We start from the raw sequence: 21,018 nt of genomic DNA on the forward strand, positions 1-21,018 counted from the left end.
ATCAACAAACCCAAGAAACAACTTCTTCCTCTTCTCCATGTACTTCTCCTGCAACTGCCCCACAATAAAGAACGCGTCTGTCGTTCCTCTTCTTGGCATAAATCCAAACTGCATTTCGTCAATCTTCACCTTCTTCCTTATCCTCCTCTCCAACACCCTTTCCAATACCTTCATTCCATGCTCCAATCACGATCGCTCGGTACGAGCCACACTCCAGAGGGTCACCTTTCCCCTTGTATAGAGGGACGAGGGTACTCAGTTCCCAACCACTGGAATGCGACATTCTTTGACCACCAGATTACAGATCTCTGCCATTCTCTTCACACCCCAACTTCCTGCTGCCTTCAACACATCTCCCACAACTCCTGTTGGCCCTCCCACTTTTCTACTCTTCATTGCTTTTATCGCTTCCTCAACTTCCTTCTCAGTTATCTTCTCTGCCGTTCTTAAAATTGGGTTACTCTCTATGTTGCCATCCCATTCATTCTCTGTATTCAACAGCATTTCCATATATCTTTTCCATCTTCCTTTAATTCCATCTGGGTCCACAATGATTTGTCCCACTTCATCCTTCAAGCAACTCACCCCCATTACATCACACCTCTTTCGCTATCTGCTTTGCAATCCTGAATACCGCTCTCTGACCCTCTTCCGAATCCAAGCGTTCTCCGAACATTTTCCCTCCATGCCTCCTGCGCCTTTGCTACCTCTTTCTTTGCAGCCTTCTTGGCTGCCTTATAACTTTCATGCTCTGCTTTTTCTGCTCCCGTACCCTTCGCCTTCTGCCACTCCTTGAACTTCTTCCTCGAACTTCTTCCTCTTCTCATCAATCCTCTTTCCAACTTCATCATCCAACCACCATGTTTCCGCGTGCCTCAGTGGTCCTTTTGTCCATACACATACCTCACCAACGGCTCCCAACAGACTATCTTTCATTGACATCCAACCACTTTCAAGCTCAACCACATCATCCTCTACCCTACTCAGCCTCTCTTTTAATGCCTCCCTTACTGTCACCTCTTTCAACCTCCACACCTTCATTCTCGGTTGGTACTTCACCCGCCGAGCTCTCCTCGCACCTTTCGCCCTTATGTCGCAGACAACCAAGTGGTGCTGTGAAACAGCCTCCTCCCCCGGGATCACCTTTGTGTCCCGGAGGTGCCCCTATCTCGCCTACGTACCATCAGGTAGTCAACGGTTGTCGTCGAACCACCTGATGTGTATGTAACAAGCTTATTATCCCCTTTCTGGAACTGAGTATTACAAATCAACAAATCAGCTCCATCAGCAAACTCCAAAATCCTTTCACCTTCTCCATTTCTCACACCATGTCCGTAACCCCCATGAACTCCCTCAAAACCATCCATACTCCTTCCCACAATCCCACATGTCCATTTCGGTCTCCTCCTACCACAACAACTTCCTCATCTTTCACGTTTTCCATCAGCTTCTCTATCGCACACCAGAACTTGTCCTTCTCTTCATCGCTCCGACCAGCCTGCGGAGCATATCCCGAGATGACGTTCACCTTGATCTTTCCAATCATCATTTTCACCATCATCAACCTATCACTCACTCTCGTCACACTCACCACACTGTCTACAAACTCCTCAGAAAACAGGACACCAACACCATTCACGCCCTCCGGGCACCCTTGGCACACAAACTTGTATTTCTGTCCCTGCCTACCCTTCACCATTCTCACACCACTTCCCTTCCATCTCGTCTCTTGCACACAACATATGTCCACTCTTCTTCTGATCAATACTTCCACCACTTCTCCTGATCTCCCTGTCATCGTCCCTACATTCCACATCCCAAACCTCAGAAACCGATCTCCACTTCGGGCTGTACCCTGCCCATATGTAGTTGTAATTGTCATGGTTCTCTTTTTGAGGCAATGTTTTTATGGCCGGATGCCCTTCCTGACGCCAACCCTCTTAGTCGCCTCTTCCGACACGCAGGGATACGGTGTACCTATTCTAACCAGGGTACACACCATACACACCAGTCCAAGTCATTGTAATTCATGTAAAAGCACAAGGATGGCCGAGTCGTCCTCCCAAATACATTACACATACAAGCTCCTCCACAAGCTTGAGATCACCATTGATAACAAAGCAAAGGTTCGTTTACACTGCACGTTAAGCAGCTAAGATGGCCAGGCATACAGAATGTAAACGCAACAATTTCGAAGGTGAGATCCTCAGTGAGCAGAAGCACTCGGAGCCCTCAAGCACGTCATGCAACCGAGCCACAGGAAGCAGGAAAGGAGTCCTCAAGCACGTCGTGCAAATGAGCCTCAGGAAGCAGGAAAGGAGGCCTCAAGCACGTCGTGCAAACGAGCCTCAGGAAGCAGGAAAGGAGGCCTCAAGCACGTCGTGCAAACGAGCCTCAGGAAGCAGGAAAGGAGGCCTCAAGCACGTCGTGCAAACAAGCCTCAGGAAGCAGGAATTCTTCCCTGAATACTCATTCTTCTCCTCGTATTCTTATCTCTCGAAATCACCAAGGGTCCAGGACGCTCCTTCGCAGGCAAAACCTCCCAATACTCTGCCAGATGCCTGCACCAAGTGTCTGAACCCGCGGTTCCTCTCGGAATCGGCAATCGTTGTTAGTCCGTTCTCTTCCGCATACAAAAGTCCGGCACTCTGGAAGAGAAACACTTGTAAGAGAGAGTTTAAGAGATACACTTGTAAGCATAGTCACATATATGCACTTGGGTCAATCATGAATACATGATCTACACAGCATTTCATGGTCAATAAAGTTGCTACTTAATGGTACAGACCCCATCCGCTCCATAGCCCCACTTTAAACAATATTGGCCAATGGAATCGTATATGTGCACTGCCTTTCATCTGAAGTAGATAAGATAGCAAGTGAAAAGAATTGCATCTTCTGTATTAAAATTTTTTGTCAAGTGGTGGATGCACTCACGATAGCCAGGTGAAACATTCTCGGTGTTCCTGGATCGCCAGTCACCTTCAGTCTTCGAGCTATCCCTCGCCCAATCTCTATCACGACCTCGGTCATCTCGATCTGCCAAACATAAATGTCCAACGACAGTCATGTCTTTAATGCCAATGATACAAAATAGTTTAGATTTGAAATGAAAGCATTCAAAGTAGGTTTTATGCCATTATAATCAGTAATGCCAGCGGGATGTCGAGGATAGGTTAGGAGAGGGTGGCCGAGAGAGAGGTGAGAGGAAGAGGTGGGCAAAATTAAAATAGATACATTTACAAAACCAGAAAAACAACAGACAAAACGGAAGGGGAGAAAAATTGGCAGACATAAAATCATTCTAAGTTGTAAACTCTAAAATAGTAAAATATGAAAAAAAAAAATTTTTTTAAATACCCCATTTTAGATACTTTTTCGGGGTAGGGTGGTATTTGCACAGCGCTGATTGGTATTGTCTTTAGAATAGTGGGGGGGGGGGGGGGGGGGTAATGAAAAAAGCCTTGAACATGAAATCGATCAATTTGGAGATTCAACATATTTTTGCCGATTGTCCACCAATATCCTTCCAATTCAAGTTAAAATACACTGATGTGTACTATAGTGTTTGGCCTGTACACTTCCTGTAAAAGCTCCACATTGAGCAGAAGATAAATGTTTTAAAGAGAAAATTGAAAGAGGAGGTCTGGCGCATCTTTTTGTTGTTGTTGTTGTTTGTTTGTTTGTTTTTTTGTTTGTTTTTTTTGTATCAACCCTCTCAGACGAGGCTCGTGAAAGAGCGAAAATTAATCACACAGAAAGACAAACCGACACATAAAACATATAACATCGGGAGCGGTAGACAAGATGGGGAGAGAGGGGGAAGGACACAAACACAACATTTGAGAGCAGGGACCGAGAGACATGGAGACATGGAGAGATCTGAGAGAGGGCGAGGGCTTTGGAGGGGGGGCATGGGAAGGGGGGGGGGTGGGAGAGGTATAAAACATATGGACACTGCCAGGACTTCCAGGAAAGAAGTTGGAATTTCAAACAAGGTGGATCTGGGGTGAATTAGCGGGGGTAGAAAAGATCAAGGTTTTGGATGGGGGAAGATAAGAGATGGTGGTGAACAGCTGTTTTAAAGACCTGGAGGGAGGAGTGGGATTGAAGGGAGTGAGGGAGTTTGTTCCAGAGGCGGGAGAAAAGAGGAATGAAAGAGTGAAGGTGAGCAGAGAGCCGAGATTTCGGCAGTTTAACCATCAGAGGGTTGCTGGCAAATCTTGTGCGACCTGTAGGAATATTTGGGGGACAGAGCACAGAGAGAGCTGGGGGTGCAAGGCCGGAGAGGAGTCGGTAGAAAACAGAAAGACCACCTACCTGCCTGCGGTGAGTGAGTGAAAGGCCCTCAGAGATAGCTTCATCGTGGGAGATTCCAATAATTCTGAAAGCTTTGGTTTCAACAGCGTGAAGCCAAGCTAGGTGTGAGGCAGGAGCACCGGCCCATCGGGGAGAACAGTATTCCATTGAGCTGCGGATGAAAGCCTTGTATGTGGTGAGGAGCTCAGGTGTGCCGAGGAAGGACTTCGCACGACGGAGGATGCCCAGTCGGCGACTGGCTTTGGAGGCCAGCTTGGAAATGTGGTTTTCCCAAGAAAGATCATGGCAGATAGTGAGACCCAAAAGCTTGAGCGACAGAACTTCTTGGAGAGGATTGTTGAGAAAGTAGATGGGAGGGTTGTCCAGTCGATCTTTTCGGAGAGACATAGTAAGAGTGTGAGATTTGTCAGGATTGAAAGACATGTTCCACTTGATTGACCAGTCTGTGATTTTGTCCAAGTCTTCAGAGAGTGAGGAGGCTGCAGACTGCCGATCTGAGGGAAGAGGAATGGAGCGGCAGAGAGTGGAGTCATCAGCAAAGAGATAGAGAGTATTTTCAAGAGAGTCAGAGAGATCATTGATGAAGACCAGAAAAAGCACAGGGCCCAGAACACTGCCTTGGGGAACTCCAGCCTGAACAGGAAGAGGAGATGAGAGAAACCCATTCAGGGCCACACGTTGACGACGACTAGAGAGGAAGTCCACCAGCCATGCGTGGAGATTTCCATGGATACCAAAGGAGGAGAGTTTGGTGAGCAGAGCGGGGTGCCAGACCGTATCGAAGGCACGTGATATGTCGAGGGAGACAGCTCTAATTTCCTGTTTGGCATTGAGGACCTCCATCCATTGTTGAGACAGCAGAAGCAGCATGTCCAGAGTAGAGTGACCTGGTCTGAAACCAAATTGATGATCAGAGATCAAGCCATTGAAGAGGAAAGATTTCATATCCGAAGCAATGATGGATTCCATGACTTTGCTGATAATTGGGAGAAGGCTGATTGGTCTGTAGTTGCTAGGATCTGTTTTTGCACCTTTTTTGTGCAAAGCGGTGATGTTGGCTGATTTCCAAGCAGATGGCAGTTGACCTTGAGCAAAAGAGAGGGTGAAGAGGATAGGGTGAAGAGGAAGAGGAAGAAGAAGAGAGGGTGAGATAGAGCAGCAGAGCAGGATTTTAGGACCCGTGGGCTGATGCCGTCGGGTCCAGTTGCAGAATCAGAGTCGAGGGTTGACAGAAACTTTTCCACCTTGTGAGGAGGAAAGGACACGGAGTCCAGGAGCAGCTGGGTACGACTGGGTATGGTGGGTACAGAGAGGGATGGGTTTGGGACACAAGATTTAGAGGCAAACACAGAGTTGAGGCATTCAGCTTTTTCACGTGCGGAGTCAGCTGTGTAGCCGTTTGAGGTAAGGGAGGGGATGAAGGGGGAACAAACACCAGAAACGGATTTGACCAGACGCCACCAGGATTTGGAAGAGTGAGACAGATAAGAGTGTTCGGTCTTGAGAACGGAGAGAGATTGTTTCCTGGCTCTCCCGAGGGTGGACACACACTTGTTTCGGGCTTTGTGAAAGGAAATGAGATTTCCTTCCATTGGATTTGCTTTCCAGGAGACGAAGGCAAGTTGTTTCTGGGCAACAGCCTCACCACAAGATTCCGTGTACCATGGACGGGAGGGAGGGTATGACAACTGAAGACGAGATGGGATAAATCTGTGCATGAGAGAGAGCAATTTACTTTGGAAGAATTCCCAGGATGAGTTGATGTCAGAGGTGGTAGAGATGGGAGACCAGTCCAGATGATTGATGGCTGCTTGAAGACCGTGCCAGTTGGCCTGAGTGAAATGCCAGACTCGTCGACGCTGAGCAGGCTCCCTGAGGATGGTCAGAGAGATGTCCACTTTAACAAGGACATGATCAGATGATCCGATTGGAGCAGAAGAAGAGCAGCAGACATTTTCAGGGAAGTTAGTCATAACCAAGTCCAGAAGAGAAGATGGTCCGTTGACTGAGATCTGGGTCGGGAAATTGACAGATTGTGTCAGTCCCAGTGAGTCGCAGAAGTCCTTTGCTGAGGAGCCATGGCTGGTGAGAGAGGTACCCACACCCAGCCAACTGGCATGATGACAGTTGAAATCACCACATATGAGGAAGAGAGAGTTGGGATGAGTAGATAGAAGTTGGTCCATATTATCAGACAGCGAGATGTAGATTGGGTAATCACTGTTTGGTGGACGGTACAACACATATATGAACAAGAGGTGGGAGCGAAGGGGAAGCCGTAGCCAGAGGTATTCCTGGGGGTGAGGTGGAGAGAGTGCAGTGCAAGGTGAGTGAGGAAGAGAGTTTTTGATAAAGATAGCAACCCCAACTCCAGGACGAGGCTCAGGACTATCATACCGGAGGAGGGAGTAGCCCGGGAGAGATACTAAGGAATCAGATACATCATGAAGGAGGAAAGTTTCTGTTAAGCAGATCACGTCTGGTTTGACAGAAGCAACCTGTATGGAGAGATCAGTTAAGTTTGAACGAAGGCCCCGGATGTTTGAGGTCCATACCGTTAATGAAGAGGAAGGGGGAGCATCGGATACAGAACAGGGGGGAGGAGGGGTAGGGTAAGATGTGGAAGAGGTAGGGAGAGCTGTTGAAGGGTGTCAGAGATTTCAGAATAGCTCGGAGAAAGGGAAGGATGGGGCGGACAAAAGGTTTGATGGTGATTGGGTGAGGCACAATGAGGTGTTATTTGAGGAGGGGGAATAGCGAGGCAGAAGGTTGGGGGAGATGGAGGTGAGAGTTGGAAGGGGGAAGAAGCGGGGAGGACGCTTTGAAGAGGGGGAGTGAGAGGGGGGGAAATTGAGAAGAAATGAGGGTGGGGAGATTTGAAGGGGAGGGGCAAGGGGGGAGTTTGGGAGGGAATGGACAAGGGGAGGGATTTGAAAGGGATGGGATATGGGGGAGATTTGGAGGGGAGGGGTGAGGGGGGAGGGGAGGGGTGAGGGGGGAGTCTAGGAGGGGAGGGATGAGGGGGTAGTTTAGGAGGCAGGGGGCAAGGGGGAGATTTGAAAGGGATGGGTGATGGGGAGGATTATGAGGGGAGGGGAAAGGGGGAAGATTTGAAAGGGATGGGTGATGGGGAAGATTTGGAGGGGAGGGGTGATGGGGAAGATTTGGAGGGGAGGGGTTATGGGGAAGATTTGGAGGGGAGGGGTGAGATTTGATTTTAGAAAGTGTACGATTAATGGGAAACGAACATTTATTGCAAAATGAGTTTCTTGTGACCTTCGAGTTAAAAATACGTTTAAGGACGCTGGATGGAGGATGGAGTGCAGGAGAGTTTAGGGAATGTAGAAAAAAGGCACTTTGGAGATGGAATTTTTTTTTGGGATGAATAGATTTGGTGAGCAAATCCTTTAAATTGTTACCTTTATCTTGTGACTGATCTGCAATGTCCACTCTTATTCGACGGTTACGCAAATTCTGCAAAACAAAAACACGAAAAAAAACATTTTAATCAAACATGATAGGACGAAAAAGTTACCGCTCACCTACACAAATCAAAGAAAGACTCGTGCTCTGCCTTCACCTCATCATTGAGAGCCAAGGCGTTCGACAGAGATTCCACATCATCAAACTCAGCATAGCCGAAGCCCTTCAAGCGATCGGAGTTTCCAAGCTCTCGAGGCAACCGCACTGAACTCACCTGCACACACAACACGGTGAAGCAACGGCTCCTTGGGCCAGAGGTAAAAGGAATTGCAGAAACACTATCAAGCCACATTAATCATACAAATAAATTCCAGTCGAGTTATAATAATGAAAAATACTGCGGGAAACTTTCAATTCAATAATCCAAAAACAAATGGTGTGAATTTAAAAAATGTTAAAAATAACATTTTTCAATCAATATCCAATATCCATACCATCAAAGAGCATATGCTAACCCGTGACATGGTCTGAGCCAATAATCCTCCTACAGTTCTGGGCCGATTACATACAGACTTGGTCCATAGGATCAGTATTACCCCAATTAGTGCATTGGGGTGTTTTTAATCTTTGCCGGTGGTCTTGGGGAGGGGGGAGAATGCAAGGTCGCGATGTAAATATGTATTGTGTAGCGCCACCTCCAGGTGGGAGAGGGTATTCCGAGTCCCACCGTTAACTACAGTATTCCTGCACCACACGTTTTCGAGTGCAGTGAGCAGTGACTACGCTTGGTGAAATTTCACCCAAGTGGGTGAAATCGGTCCGAGTCTGGTGATCTGGTGAAATAAATCGAAATTGGTCGAAATCTGGTGAAATATCAACAATACGAGGGGGCGGGGCATGTTAAGTAGTTAAGAACCAACAGGAAGCCAGTTCGGGGCACCGCCGATGGGGCCGCAGTCAGCCACATCACCAGTACAACACCATGATAGGCAAACATCGTGCGAGAGCGAGGCAAGCAATAGCCACGCCCAGGAGCTTTGATTGACAAGGGGGAGGGGCGTACAAGAAGTGGGCCACACTGATTGGCCACCGACAATCGAAGTGCGAGCAATGACACCTCGGCCAATCAGTGAGGGAGGCGCAAACATTCGGCCAATCGGTGCGGATGGTGAAAAAGACCTACCAACAAGCTGCGCGCTTATTGGAGGGAAGGGCCGGTGACGTCAGACCACGGCAAATGATGAGGCCGTTTTGCGAACTTTACGCAACTCTTTTCGTTAAAAAAAAGTTTGTTCGACAGTTCATTTGTCAATAAAGTTTGTATCGTAAACAATATTTACAAGTTTGTTATCATTTAGAAGTCGATATGTAATGAAAACTTGGCATTTGGTGAAATCTACTTCAATTTGGTGAAATTCGAAAAACCCGAGTGGCAACACTGGCAGTCTGAGTGAGGCGTTTTGAATTACGAGCAGTCGGCATGTGCACGTAAACAAAGGTTATTTTCTTTTTTTCTGGAGCAATCGAGGCAGCTGTGCGTTGCCAATACACTGCCCAAATAAAGATATACATCAGAAGAATGTGTTGCATGCTAACAACAAGATCGCCGGTGGTGCGGGTATTCCGACAGTATTCTTGAAAACATTACAAAGACAACTAGAATGGCACTCTGACGGAACGATGGCGACAAATACGCCTCCACCCACATAATTACATTGTTATACATACTTACACAAAGTTTGATTTAAATCCCTTCAGCTGTTCTCAAGCATCACATTTTTACAACATGACCTTTGATACCGAAATATAATCAGTTCATCTTTAAATCATAAGACATACTTGTACCAAGTTTGGTCAAAATCACATCACTTGTTCACAAGTTAGCTCGGTAACAGAATTTTTTTTACCTCACAGGACCTATGTATGACCTTTGACCCCATAATCTAATCAGTTAATCTTTGCATAATTATACATGCTTGTACCAAGTTTGACTTGGATCCCTTCAGCTGTTCTTACGTTATAGCGGCAACGAAAACCTATCATGGACGTATGGACGGACGGACAGCCCGAAAACAACGTCTCCAGCAACTTTGTCAGCGGAGGCAAAGAAAAGTCACCAAAATAAATAAATAAATAAGCCTATCGCTTAATTTGATCTTCAGGAAGAGGACTTTATGGTACCTGACTTAATATATCAAGTTGTTGCACTTTCATTTTTGTTATCCTTTACATTATAGCATGTAGACTTTCTGCTGAATATAGTCAAAAACAAAAATAAATAAATAATTTCATTTTGATTTATGTTGGACAATTCCACAGTAACGAGCGTTACACCTTGGTCCCCCGTCGGTGAAGTGATGAGAGTTGACAAAGTGGAAGACGCAAGGTGGCCATCTTGGATTTTGACGTGGCGACCCAATTTCCAATAGCGTTCTTCCTTATGCCTAGATACACCCACACACCAGATTAGAAGTTGGTACTTCGCTTATTTTTCAAGATATTCCGCTCACAAGGTTCAGACATACATGGCGGCGGCCATCTTGGATTTTGACGTGGCGACCCAATTTTCAATAGCTTTCTTCCTTCTGCTTTCTTCGCTCTCTTCTGCTTTCTTCGCTTCCAATAGCTTTCTTCGCTTATTTTTGAAGATATTCCGCTCACAAGGTTCAGACATACATGGCGGCGGCCATCTTGGATTTTGACGTGGGTTGCACCCACACACCAAATTAGAATTCGGTCCTTCGCTTACGCATGCACGCATGCACGCACGCCCACACAGGAAAACCATAGTCCCCCTTTCGCTCCGCGGTGCGACGGGGGACAAAAATATTGAATAGATAAAAATTGATGAAGATTTTATCTTTGACGCCAGCAACAGACATAAGGCCACGCACACGGATATGTCCAATTAGGACTTTTGTGGCATTCACAAGACCAATACAATTGTGACATTAAAATCAATAAAATATATTAGCCAATGAAGACAAATAATAAAACAAATATCCAATTGTGATTATTTGTGGCTGGACATTTCAAAATAGAAATACCGGACATAACGGCTTTCAGGTCAATAGTACCGGACAGGGCACAGAGCAACAGAAAACCTTACTGTCTGGTGTTAAACCATATGAACAGCCACCATAAACATAATGCAAATTCACAGATGCTCATCAGTGCAATGGGCAAGAGTGACCTTGAGTCTGGTACTCAACTAGTAAAAGATATTTATTGTGCACGACATCTGGAAAGCCATGGGAAGAAGAAGAAGAAAAAAAAAAAAAAAAAAAAAGGAGAAAATATCTCATTAATTCACCATCATACTATAATTCACCAAATGTCCGTCTGTTCGTTCGAAGGTACCGCAAAAACGGCTGAACCGATCGCAACGAAATTTTGGGTGGGTAATTCTGGGACCCCTGGGAGTAAAATAGGCTATATTGTTTTTTCCAATTTTCCAGTTTTTCCAAACAACAACACAACATGCATTTTAAGGCAATTTTCCCTGCAAGAGCGGGGGTTAGCCTTGCGGTCCCCGAGACAACCTTCTCCATTTTGCTCTATTTTCTGCATCTCTCCTTGTTAACCCCCTTTCCCGCATTTCTTCTTCCACCATCTTTAGCCAAGTCTTTCTCAGTCTTCCCCATCCTCTACTTCCTTCTACATTCATTTCCATCACTCTTCTCAACCAGTCACTTTCATCCTTCCTCAACACATGACCAAACCATCTCAACCTGTTTCTCTTCACAGCATCAATCACAGGCTCTATTCCCATCATATTGCGCAATTCATCATTTGTCTTCCTCTCTCTCAACGATACTCCGCACATCCATCGAACCATTCGCATTTCCACCCTTTCCAGCCTTCGTTGCTGCTCTACGTTCATTACCCATGTCTCGCTCCCATAAATCATAACACTTCTCACACATGCAGCAAACACCTTTCCCTTCAGCTTCAACGACACTGCCCTCCTCGTCATCACGCCACTCAGTTCCTGAAACTTCTTCCATGCACATCTGACTCGAGCAACCGTTGCCGAGTCTGATCCACCTTCTCCATTCAGCATGTCTCCGAGGTAGCAAAATGTTTTCACACCTTCCAGCTTCACGCCGTCTCCAATATCCAACTCAACATTTCCTCCATCTGCAGCTCCCTCTGTGCACACCTTACACTTGAATGTAGCTGCCACACTGGTTAATGACCCTCTCAAACCACCACATTTTTTGATTAGCGCACATTGTACATTGAATGGAGTTCACTCCGACACCCTTCCTGCACACAGCACACGGCCACTTCCCAGTTCTTTCCACCTCACCACATGCTTTACCACTTGCCATCACCTTCGTCTTTCCGATATTCACCTTCAGACCTTTTGTCTCCATACATTCCTTCCACTTGTTCATCTTCTCCTTCAGTCCATCCATACATCCATACTTCATACATTCATCCATCCATACTTCAGTCCATAGTTTTCCAAACACGATGGAATAATATTTACCGATATGAACAGTGATGTGGCTTTTGTTGAAATTCTACAAATGCTGTTTATTCTACATCCCAGGAGAGATTAGATCGACTCCTGACGAACTCTTCCTATATAAATGTGCGGCTCCAAATCGACTGAGAAAGACGTGTAGCGGCCGCTTCCGTGTTAGATTCAGCGTGCATTCTTCACATAAACGTGCGACTGAAGCACGCGGTGCTACGCGCGTGACTTGCTACCAAGGAGGAAGCGGACAACGCGGTAAGTTTATAGTTCTTTATTCCAAAGAGGTCACTGTAGCACTGGCGCGCTCCGGGCTGCGCGCCCGGTGTATATCCTGAGGCCACGCCTACCCCTCGGGCGTGGCCGCCGCCCACTTGGTGCGCGGAATGATGTCACCACGCCAGTGGGCTTTCGTGTACGCCACACGCGCCCCCCCAGAATTCCCGCGCACCTGGAGGACCAGTTTGCGGGGCAAACGGATGACCCGGCCGAAGCGCCTTCTGGCGACCGGCGGCGTCCGGGGTGCAGGGATGCCACGTGGGATGCCCCCAGCTGTACCCGGGATGGGTGCCGGACCGGGGGGCGGCGTGCCTGCGGTGCTGAGCGGTGCCGGGGGTCCGCCCGCAGGGGGGCTCCCCGACGCGGGGGCCGAGCCACCGGCGGTGGGTGGTCCACGTCGAGGTGGGCCGGCTTCAGGCGGTCTATGGAGCCCCTGTCAGGCGTGCCGCCGATATCCAGGGTGAAATGTTTCACCCCGGTCTCCAGCACGCGGAAAGGCCCGTCGTACGGGGGCCGCATTGGTGTCCGGTGGGTGTCGTGCCGGACGAAGACGTACTCCGTGGTGCGAAGCTCCGGGGCGACGTGTGTAGGAGGGTGCCCGTGGTGCGCCGTCGGCACCGGGGCGAACCTCCGGGCGGTCTCCTGCAGCGCAGAACGCTCCTGCGCCGCGGACCAAGGTGCCGTGCGGTCGGGGAGGAACTCGCCCAGCACCCGTAGCGGTTGTCCAAAGACCAACTCCACCGCGGATGCGCGCAGGTCCTCCTTGGGCGCCGTCCGGAGGCCCAGCAGGACCCAGGGGAGCCTGTCGACCCAGCCGCCGTCGCGGAGGGTGGCCCGGAGCGCGGCCTTCAACGAGCGGTGGAATCGCTCACACAGGCCGTTAGCCTGGGGGTGGTAGGCCGTGGTTCAGTGCAGCTGGACCCCGAGCCCCCGCGGCCCAGAGCTCTGAGGTGAACTGGGGGCCGCGGTCGGACGAGATGTCCGAGGGGGCGCCGAACCGGGCGACCCAGGTGGCGATGAACGCCTGCGCGACGTCTGCCGCCGTCGTCGCCGCCAAAGGCACGGCCTCCGGCCACCGGGTGGTGCGGTCCACCATGGTAAGGACATGGGTGAAACCCCGCGAGGGGGGGCAGAGGTCCCACTAGGTCCACGTGCACGTGGTCGAACCAACGTTCCTGCACCGTAAACGGGGCCAAGGGGGCCTGGGTGTGCCGGTGCACCTTCGCGCGCTGGCACGCGAGGAACGTCCTGGTCCAGCCGCAGACGGCCTTCCGGAGGCCATGCCAGACAAACTTGTCGGCGACCAACCTCTGGGAGGCCTTCGCGCCCGAGTGGGACAGGCCGCGGATGGCGTCAAAAACCTGGCGCTGCCAGCCTGCGGGCACGATGGGGCGAGGCCGCCCGAGGGAGACGTCGCAAACGAGAGCCGTGCCCGCGCCGTCGAAGGGCACCTCGGTGACGCGGAGGCCCGTGACGGCGGTCCGCAGGGCCTGGACCCCGGGGCCAAGGTGGACTGCGTGGGCGACGGCCCGGGAAAGGCAGTCGGCCACCGGGTTGTCCTTTCCCACGACGTGTCGGATGTCCGTCGTGTACTCGGACACGGCCGCGACGTGACGCTGTTGCCGGGCCGACCACGGCTCGGCGACCTTGCCCATCGCGAAAACCAGCGGCTTGTGGTCGACGAAGGCCGTGAACGTACGGCCCTCGAGCAGATGGCGGAAGTGCCTGACCGCCAGGTGAAGCCCAAGCAACTCGCGGTCGAAGGTACTGTAACGGCGTTCGGGCGGGCGAAGCTACCGGCTGAAGAACGCCAGCGGTTGCCAAGCACCACGCACCCATTGCTCGTGCACCGCGCCCACCGCGTAGTCCGAGGCGTCGGTGGTGAGGGCGATCGGTGCATCGGGCGCCGGGTGCGCGAGCATGGTGGCGTTGGCCAAGGCGAGCTTCGCGCCCGAGAACGCCGCGTCCATCTGCTCGGTCCAGGTAACGTCACCTTTGCCCGGCTTCCCCCGGAGGGCCTCGTGCAAGGGGCGCAGGAGCTGGGCGATGCAAGGCAGGAACCGATGGTAAAAATTTACCATGCCCAGGAACTCCTGGAGCCCCTTGATCGTGCGGGGGCGCGGAAACCCCTTCACCGCCTCCACTTTGGCCGGTAGGGGTCGGCCCCGTGCCTGGTGACGCGGTGCCCCAAAAAGTCGATTTCAGCGACACCGAACCGGCACTTGGCGGGGTTCACGATCAGGCCGTGCTGGCCCAGACATTCGAAGAGCGTGCGGAGGTGACGAAGGTGCTCTTCGCGGGACGCGTTGGCGACGAGGATGTCGTCCAGGTAGACGTACAAAAAATCCAAGCCGCGCAAGATGCTGTCCATGAGGCGCTGGAACGCCTGAGCCGCATTTTTCAAACCGAAGGGCATCCGAAGAAATTCGAAAAGCCCGAACGGCGTGATGACAGCCGTCTTCGGGATGTCCTCCGGCCTGACAGGGACCTGATGGTAGCCGCGTACGAGGTCCACCTTTGAAAAGAAGGACATCCCCGCCAACCGGGCGGAGAAGTCCTGGATGTGGGGGACAGGGTAGCGGTCGGGGGTGGTGGCGTCGTTGAGGCGCCGGTAGTCCCCGCACGGTCGCCATCCCCCGCCGGGCTTGGGCACGATGTGGAGCGGGGACGCCCATGTGCTCTCAGAGCGCCGCACGATGCTGAGCCGCTCCAGTGTAGCGAACTCCGCTTTAGCTACGGCATGCTTCGTCGGCTCGAGGCGGCGTGCCCGGGCGTAGACCGGTGGCCCGGCGGTGGGGATGTGATGTTCCACACCGTGCTTGACGGTCCCCGCCGAGCAGGTGGGCCGCGTGAGGGCCGGGAAACCCGCGAGGAGGCGGGCGAATTTGTCCGCTGCCGGAAGCGTACAGATGAACCTGGCCGGAACGGAACCGCTCAGCAAGCCGCTCGGTGAGCCGCTCTGTGAGCTGCTCAACGAGGCGGGCAGCTCACATGCGAGCGAGCTGAACGTCTCAGCCTGGACAAGCCTTCTGCGCTTTACATCGACCAGTAATCCATTAGCACATAAGAAGTCCGCGCCGAGCAGTGCCATGGGCACGTCGGCCATAACGAACGACCAACGGAAAACCTGACCTCCGAACCGCAGGGAGAGACAGCGTTTTCCGTACGTGCGTATAGACGTACCATTGGCCGCAAGCAGCGCGGGACCTCGGCCCGCGGTGTGCTTGTCGGACGTACCGGCAGGAACGACACTCACCTGCGCTCCCGTATCGCACAGGTAACGGCGCCCGGACAAGGTGTCCGTTATGTACAAAAGGCTGTTTGAATTGCCGACGCTCACCGTTGCCACCGAGCGCCGGCTCGCCCGTTTCCCGACCTGCCGAATGAGCACGGCGGGCGACACTGCCGAGCCTCGTGGCCGAACCTGGCGTGGAAGAAACACCAGGCGGGCAGCTGCGGCGTCGGAGGCCGTGGTTTTCTTCGCGGCGGCGGTGGTGGGCGGGGCGTGACGGCGGACACGAGGTGTGGTGCATCGGGGAAAGCCTCGGGAGCGGCAACCGCGCCAAGACTCGCCTGCACGTCCAAAGCCGCGTAGTATTTGTCGGCCTCAGCAGCGAGCGCACGGGGTTCCGTTAACGCGGAACCAGCCAAAGCGAGGCGGACTCGTGCTGGCAGCTGGCGTCGAAACAACGCCCGGAATAGAGCGTTCAGGGTTTCGTCGCCCATGAGCGCCAGCATATGGTCCATACGGACCGACGGTCGCGTGTCCCCGATCTCGGGGAGGTCCAAGAGGCGATCGGCCCGTGCGTCCACCGTAAGGCCGAACGTGGCGAGGAGGAGACGCTTGACCGCCTCGTACTTGCTGTCGGCAGGTGGATCCCTTAGGACCGATACGATGCGGGTGGCCGTGCCGGGCCCGACGACCACGTGGCAGTACATGGTCTCGTCCACCGTGATGCCTCGAAGTCGGAACTGGGCTTCCGCCTGCAGGAACCAAACTTCGGCTTGTGACTCCCAGAATTCGGGGAGCTTGATGGAGACCGCGTTGGTGGCCATTGTTGTGGCGGTTTCGGGTAGTCAGCGATGGCTGACTCGAATGTCGGAGGTCACCAATGAAGCACGCGGTGCTACGCGCGTGACTTGCTACCAAGGAGGAAGCGGACAACGCGGTAAGTTTATAGTTCTTTATTCCAAAGAGGTCACTGTAGCACTGGCGCGCTCCGGGCTGCGCGCCCGGTGTATATCCTGAGGCCACGCCTACCCCTCGGGCGTGGCCGCCGCCCACTTGGTGCGCGGAATGATGTCACCACGCCAGTGGGCTTTCGTGTACGCCACACGACTGAGAAAGACGTGCAGCGGCCGCTTCCGTTTTGCAGAATTCAATCTTTTTTCAAAATGGGCGCCATGTACTGTTTAGATTTTGATGATTTGCATGTGATATGATTCAACGGATGTTTATATGAATCGTTCAATACAAAAAAGCCTTCAATTTGATACTTTGCCTTTTCATTTGGGCCTCCCAATTGAAGCCCCGCCCATAGGGCGGGTACCGTTGCTTGTCTCACAAATGAGAAAATGTATCCTTTTGGCTAACCCATTTGAACAGATGCCGAAGATAGCGCAGTCTTCAAGGTGTTATTAATGAGCAAGTTCTTATTCACAAAGTGGTATTTGTTACACTAACACAAGATACAACATCGATTTAATTTCCCCCCCCTCCCCTCCCCCACCACCACCCCCAAGTGCATCTTGCTGCAGAAAACCATGGTAACACACCAACAACAATTGTTTAAGCTGAAGCAGCAGTGCAATGTTTATTTACGTAATGATTCAAACTAATGCCAGGTAATTAAAATAAGTGAATTAAGAAAACAATAAAGCCATACATCACACAACATACCCTCCCCCCCCCCCCCCCCCTCCCTCTCCCCAAGTAAACATTTAACACAAAATAACATATTCACAATATGTATTTTGACCGAAAACTTGACGAACGGGACATTTAACAAAAACGAATATTCTTTGGAGGTTTCATCGTCATGAACAAGTTCAAGCTGACCAAAATTTTACTTCGGTGCTTCCTTCAGGGCGGTCATATAAATCTCCTTTTGCACCCTTCTGTGTAGGACGGATTTTGATAGACGAATGCCCCATTTACATACAATTCTTACGGCAAATGAGAGAAGATGAAAATGCGAAATAAAAACAACAACAAAACAAAACATAATGTGGAGGTGCTGCTGCTGTATTTCACCGGCCCAGATCAGACAGGCGTGAGTGCAGAGCAGCCAAATAGGCCACCCTAACCTCCACAATGTACACCTAAGGAGTCCAACTAGCCCTCACACAATCCGCTCCTTCAGTCCATCATACTTAAAACTTCTACTCATGTACCTCTTCAATCATCTGTTCCCACAGTACAGCCCCACCCTCCCTCCCCAGCATCACAATGTCCAGGTGCAATATGTGGAATGCCTCCTCAGAGGAGAACAGTTGCTTCCTTTCATGGATACTCTTTTCCATACTGGGGTCCGATTTGTTCCATTAACTCCATCTGGCACAAATTATTTTGAGCCTTTTGTAGTTGGTACCAACCAAACAGCTACCTTGATACCTTTTTCAAATCATGGCACCACCACGACTTTCCGTGTCAGCACCTTATCAGAGGAGCAGTGTCTCTACTTGCATTTTGATAAGAACAGTTTTTTTCCTCACACACAAATGCCTATGATGAGTCCTTGATACAGTCCGGACTTTGTCTCTGACATTCCACAGGCTCGAAATCTCGGGTCCTATACGATGCACCACCTGACCAAGTTTTCAAATTGGCAGGGTATCATACACAATGTTGACGAAGAAAGGATAATTGGAAACGTTGTCTTGTGCCACAAGTCTGCTCACAAAAGTTTAATTGCCATCGCCTCAGTCGATGCTCCTCAATACGATTGAGCCTTGGAGCCATCCGCCCATCTCCTCACTTCTTCCATCCATCCATGCCCTTGACCAGACTGTTCTGTATAAATTGGACCAGCTGGTCTGAGACCTTGAATCAAACAATCATTTGCCTCCCTCCTGCTTTTGCACCATGGTGTGGGCCTCAAACCCACACGTGGTGGGCACCATGGTGTGGTGTTGGCACCATGGCGTGGGCCTCCTCAAATAAAAACATTGTGGTGTTGGCACCATGGTGTGGGCCTCCTCAAATAAAAACATTGCCTCAAACAGCGAACCATGATTGTCATGGGGCCCGCAAGGCTAACCCCCGCTCTAGCGGGGAAAATGGCCTTAAAACGATCATTCATATTCATATTCTGCTTTTGCACCATGCTCAAAGACATATTTGGCTTGAACTCCATTCCAGCCCACACCATCAACTCATTACCTTCGCAAAAGCGGAAGGTTATGTTTTGATCGCTGTGTATTTATTTGTATGTCTGTGTGTGTGTGTGTATGTTATTCGCATAACTCAAAAAGTATTCAACCGAATTGCATGAAATTTGGTGGGATGATTGGTTATTATACGGGACACATTTGATTAGATTTTGGGAGCAATCGGGTCAAAGGTCAAGGTCAAGGTCACGAAAAGGTCAAAATCGTATTTTTACCAAGTACAGCACAGTAGCTGCGGCGAAGGTATGCGCTCTACCGAGTGCCCGTTCTAGTTCAATATTGTTTTAGAACACCCTCTGCCTTACTGTTCTCCCATCACCTGTGTTTTGTCATACACATATGCTTGAGGGATGGGAGTGCCTTTCTTGTCAGCTCAATGTCCTTCCCTTCTTTCTCAGCTACACTAATTGCTATATTCATGGAGACATACAAATAATTGGCAACAATGTGCATCCCAGACGTATGCCAACCTCAAGCATCTGGCAGACTGTTTGGAAAAAGTCCTTTGGTAAACATAATTCAAAATGACCCATAAAACTGCCTTCAGGAGGGAAAATGAATGGCACTCTTCGACGTCACGACAGATATGCCTCCGCCCACATTATTATATCATTACAATACTTGTACCAAATTTGATTTAAATCCATTCAGCTGTTCTCAACATCACAATTCTACCTGACATGACCTCTGACCTTGGGACATCAAAATCTAATCATTTAATCTTTAAATCATTATACATATCTGTACCAAGTTTGAATCAGATCCCTTCAGCTGTTCTCAAGTTATAGACCTATTACAGACTTTGACCTTTGACCCCAAAGTCTAATCAGTTAATCTATACATCATTATACATACCTGTACCAAGTTTGAATTATATCACAACAGCCATTCTCAAGTTATAGACATATTACAGACTTCGACCTTTGACCTCTTGACCCCAAAATATAATCACTTCACCTTTACATCATTCTACACAAGTGTACCAAATTTGGTCAGAATCCCATCACAAGTTATCGTGTTAACAGCATTTTTACCTAACATGACCTCTCACCTTTGGCATTTGACCTCGTGACCCCAAAATCTAATTAGTTCAGCTTTACCTAATTTTCCATACCTGCACCAAGTTTGACAAAGATCCATTCACCCGTTCTCAAGTTATCGCGGTAATGAAAACCAATCACGAACAGACGGACAACCTGAAAACATAATGCCTATGGCGACTTCATCGGCGGAGGCAAAAAAAATTACTTTGAAAGAATATTTAAAGTGCAAAGCTCATCTGCATCTGCCTTGTATTTGGACTTCTTCCATATGCAAAATATGACAAAAAAAAAAAATTCTAATTTTTTTTTTACTATTTTAGGTGACATTGACCTTTTGATCTCAAAACAATTGGCTTCAGGCGTTTTCTTGTTGAACCAATTCAGTGACCCAATATGCAAACCCTGTTCAAATTTCAAGTCAATCAGATGAAAATTGACGATTTTATGCAACCTTGCCCTTTTGATCTAAAAAAAAAAAATGGGGCGGGGGGGGGGGGGGGGGGAATAACAATTAGCTTCTAGCTTTTGATTGGCGAACCAACTCAGCGACTTAATAATGAAGTTCATAAATTTTAGGTCAATCTGATGAAAATTAACGATTTTATGTGACTGACCTTTGACCTTTTGACAAAATTATTAATTTGTCTTCTCCATATTCTCGTAATAAAGCTTTGTTGAAAATTGGATAACAAAAGCTCAGATGGTAAAAAAGGTACAGCCTGGATAGACACAGACAGACACACACATATAAGTGATTGCAAAACTCCATCTCCTGCTGCGTGGGGGACGGGCTAGAAAAGGAAGAAGTGGAACACAGCATCATCTGCGTTTGCAAAGTCCAACCAGAGGAGCATCACGTCCTTTTTTCCCTTCACAACCAACCATGGATCAAGCCTGCCTCATGATAACTTGCACACTTGGTTTGTAATCAAAATGGCCAGGCTGCTCTGACAAAAGCAAGAATCATTGGCAATCTCTCCTCGAGCACATGGAAAATGAGTCAAATGTTCCATAATTCAATGAGTATTCTTAACAAACCTTGCACCACCCCTAAATATTTCTGCTTTTTTCAACATGCAA

At 49.6% G+C, this 21,018-nt stretch overlaps 1 protein-coding gene across 9 annotated transcripts in view; it reads right to left on the reverse strand.

Moving 5' to 3' along the window:
• Positions 1-21,018, reverse strand: part of EIF4B (eukaryotic translation initiation factor 4B) — a 193,464-nt gene that overhangs the window by 159,582 nt on the left and 12,864 nt on the right. For all 9 annotated transcript variants that reach the window (XM_078782302.1, XM_068123240.2, XM_068123239.2 and 6 more), the window contains 3 exons: positions 7,901-8,017; positions 7,740-7,794; positions 2,938-3,039 (listed from right to left, as the gene is read on the reverse strand). In XM_078782302.1, the coding sequence (XP_078638428.1) occupies positions 2,938-3,039; positions 7,740-7,794; positions 7,901-8,017 (274 nt within the window). The remainder of the gene's footprint in view (positions 1-2,937; positions 3,040-7,739; positions 7,795-7,900; positions 8,018-21,018) is intronic.

Source organism: Myxine glutinosa, chromosome 7 (genome assembly GCF_964187855.1).
Source record: "Myxine glutinosa chromosome 7, kmMyxGlut1.1, whole genome shotgun sequence".
Lineage (NCBI taxonomy): Eukaryota > Metazoa > Chordata > Myxini > Myxiniformes > Myxinidae > Myxine > Myxine glutinosa.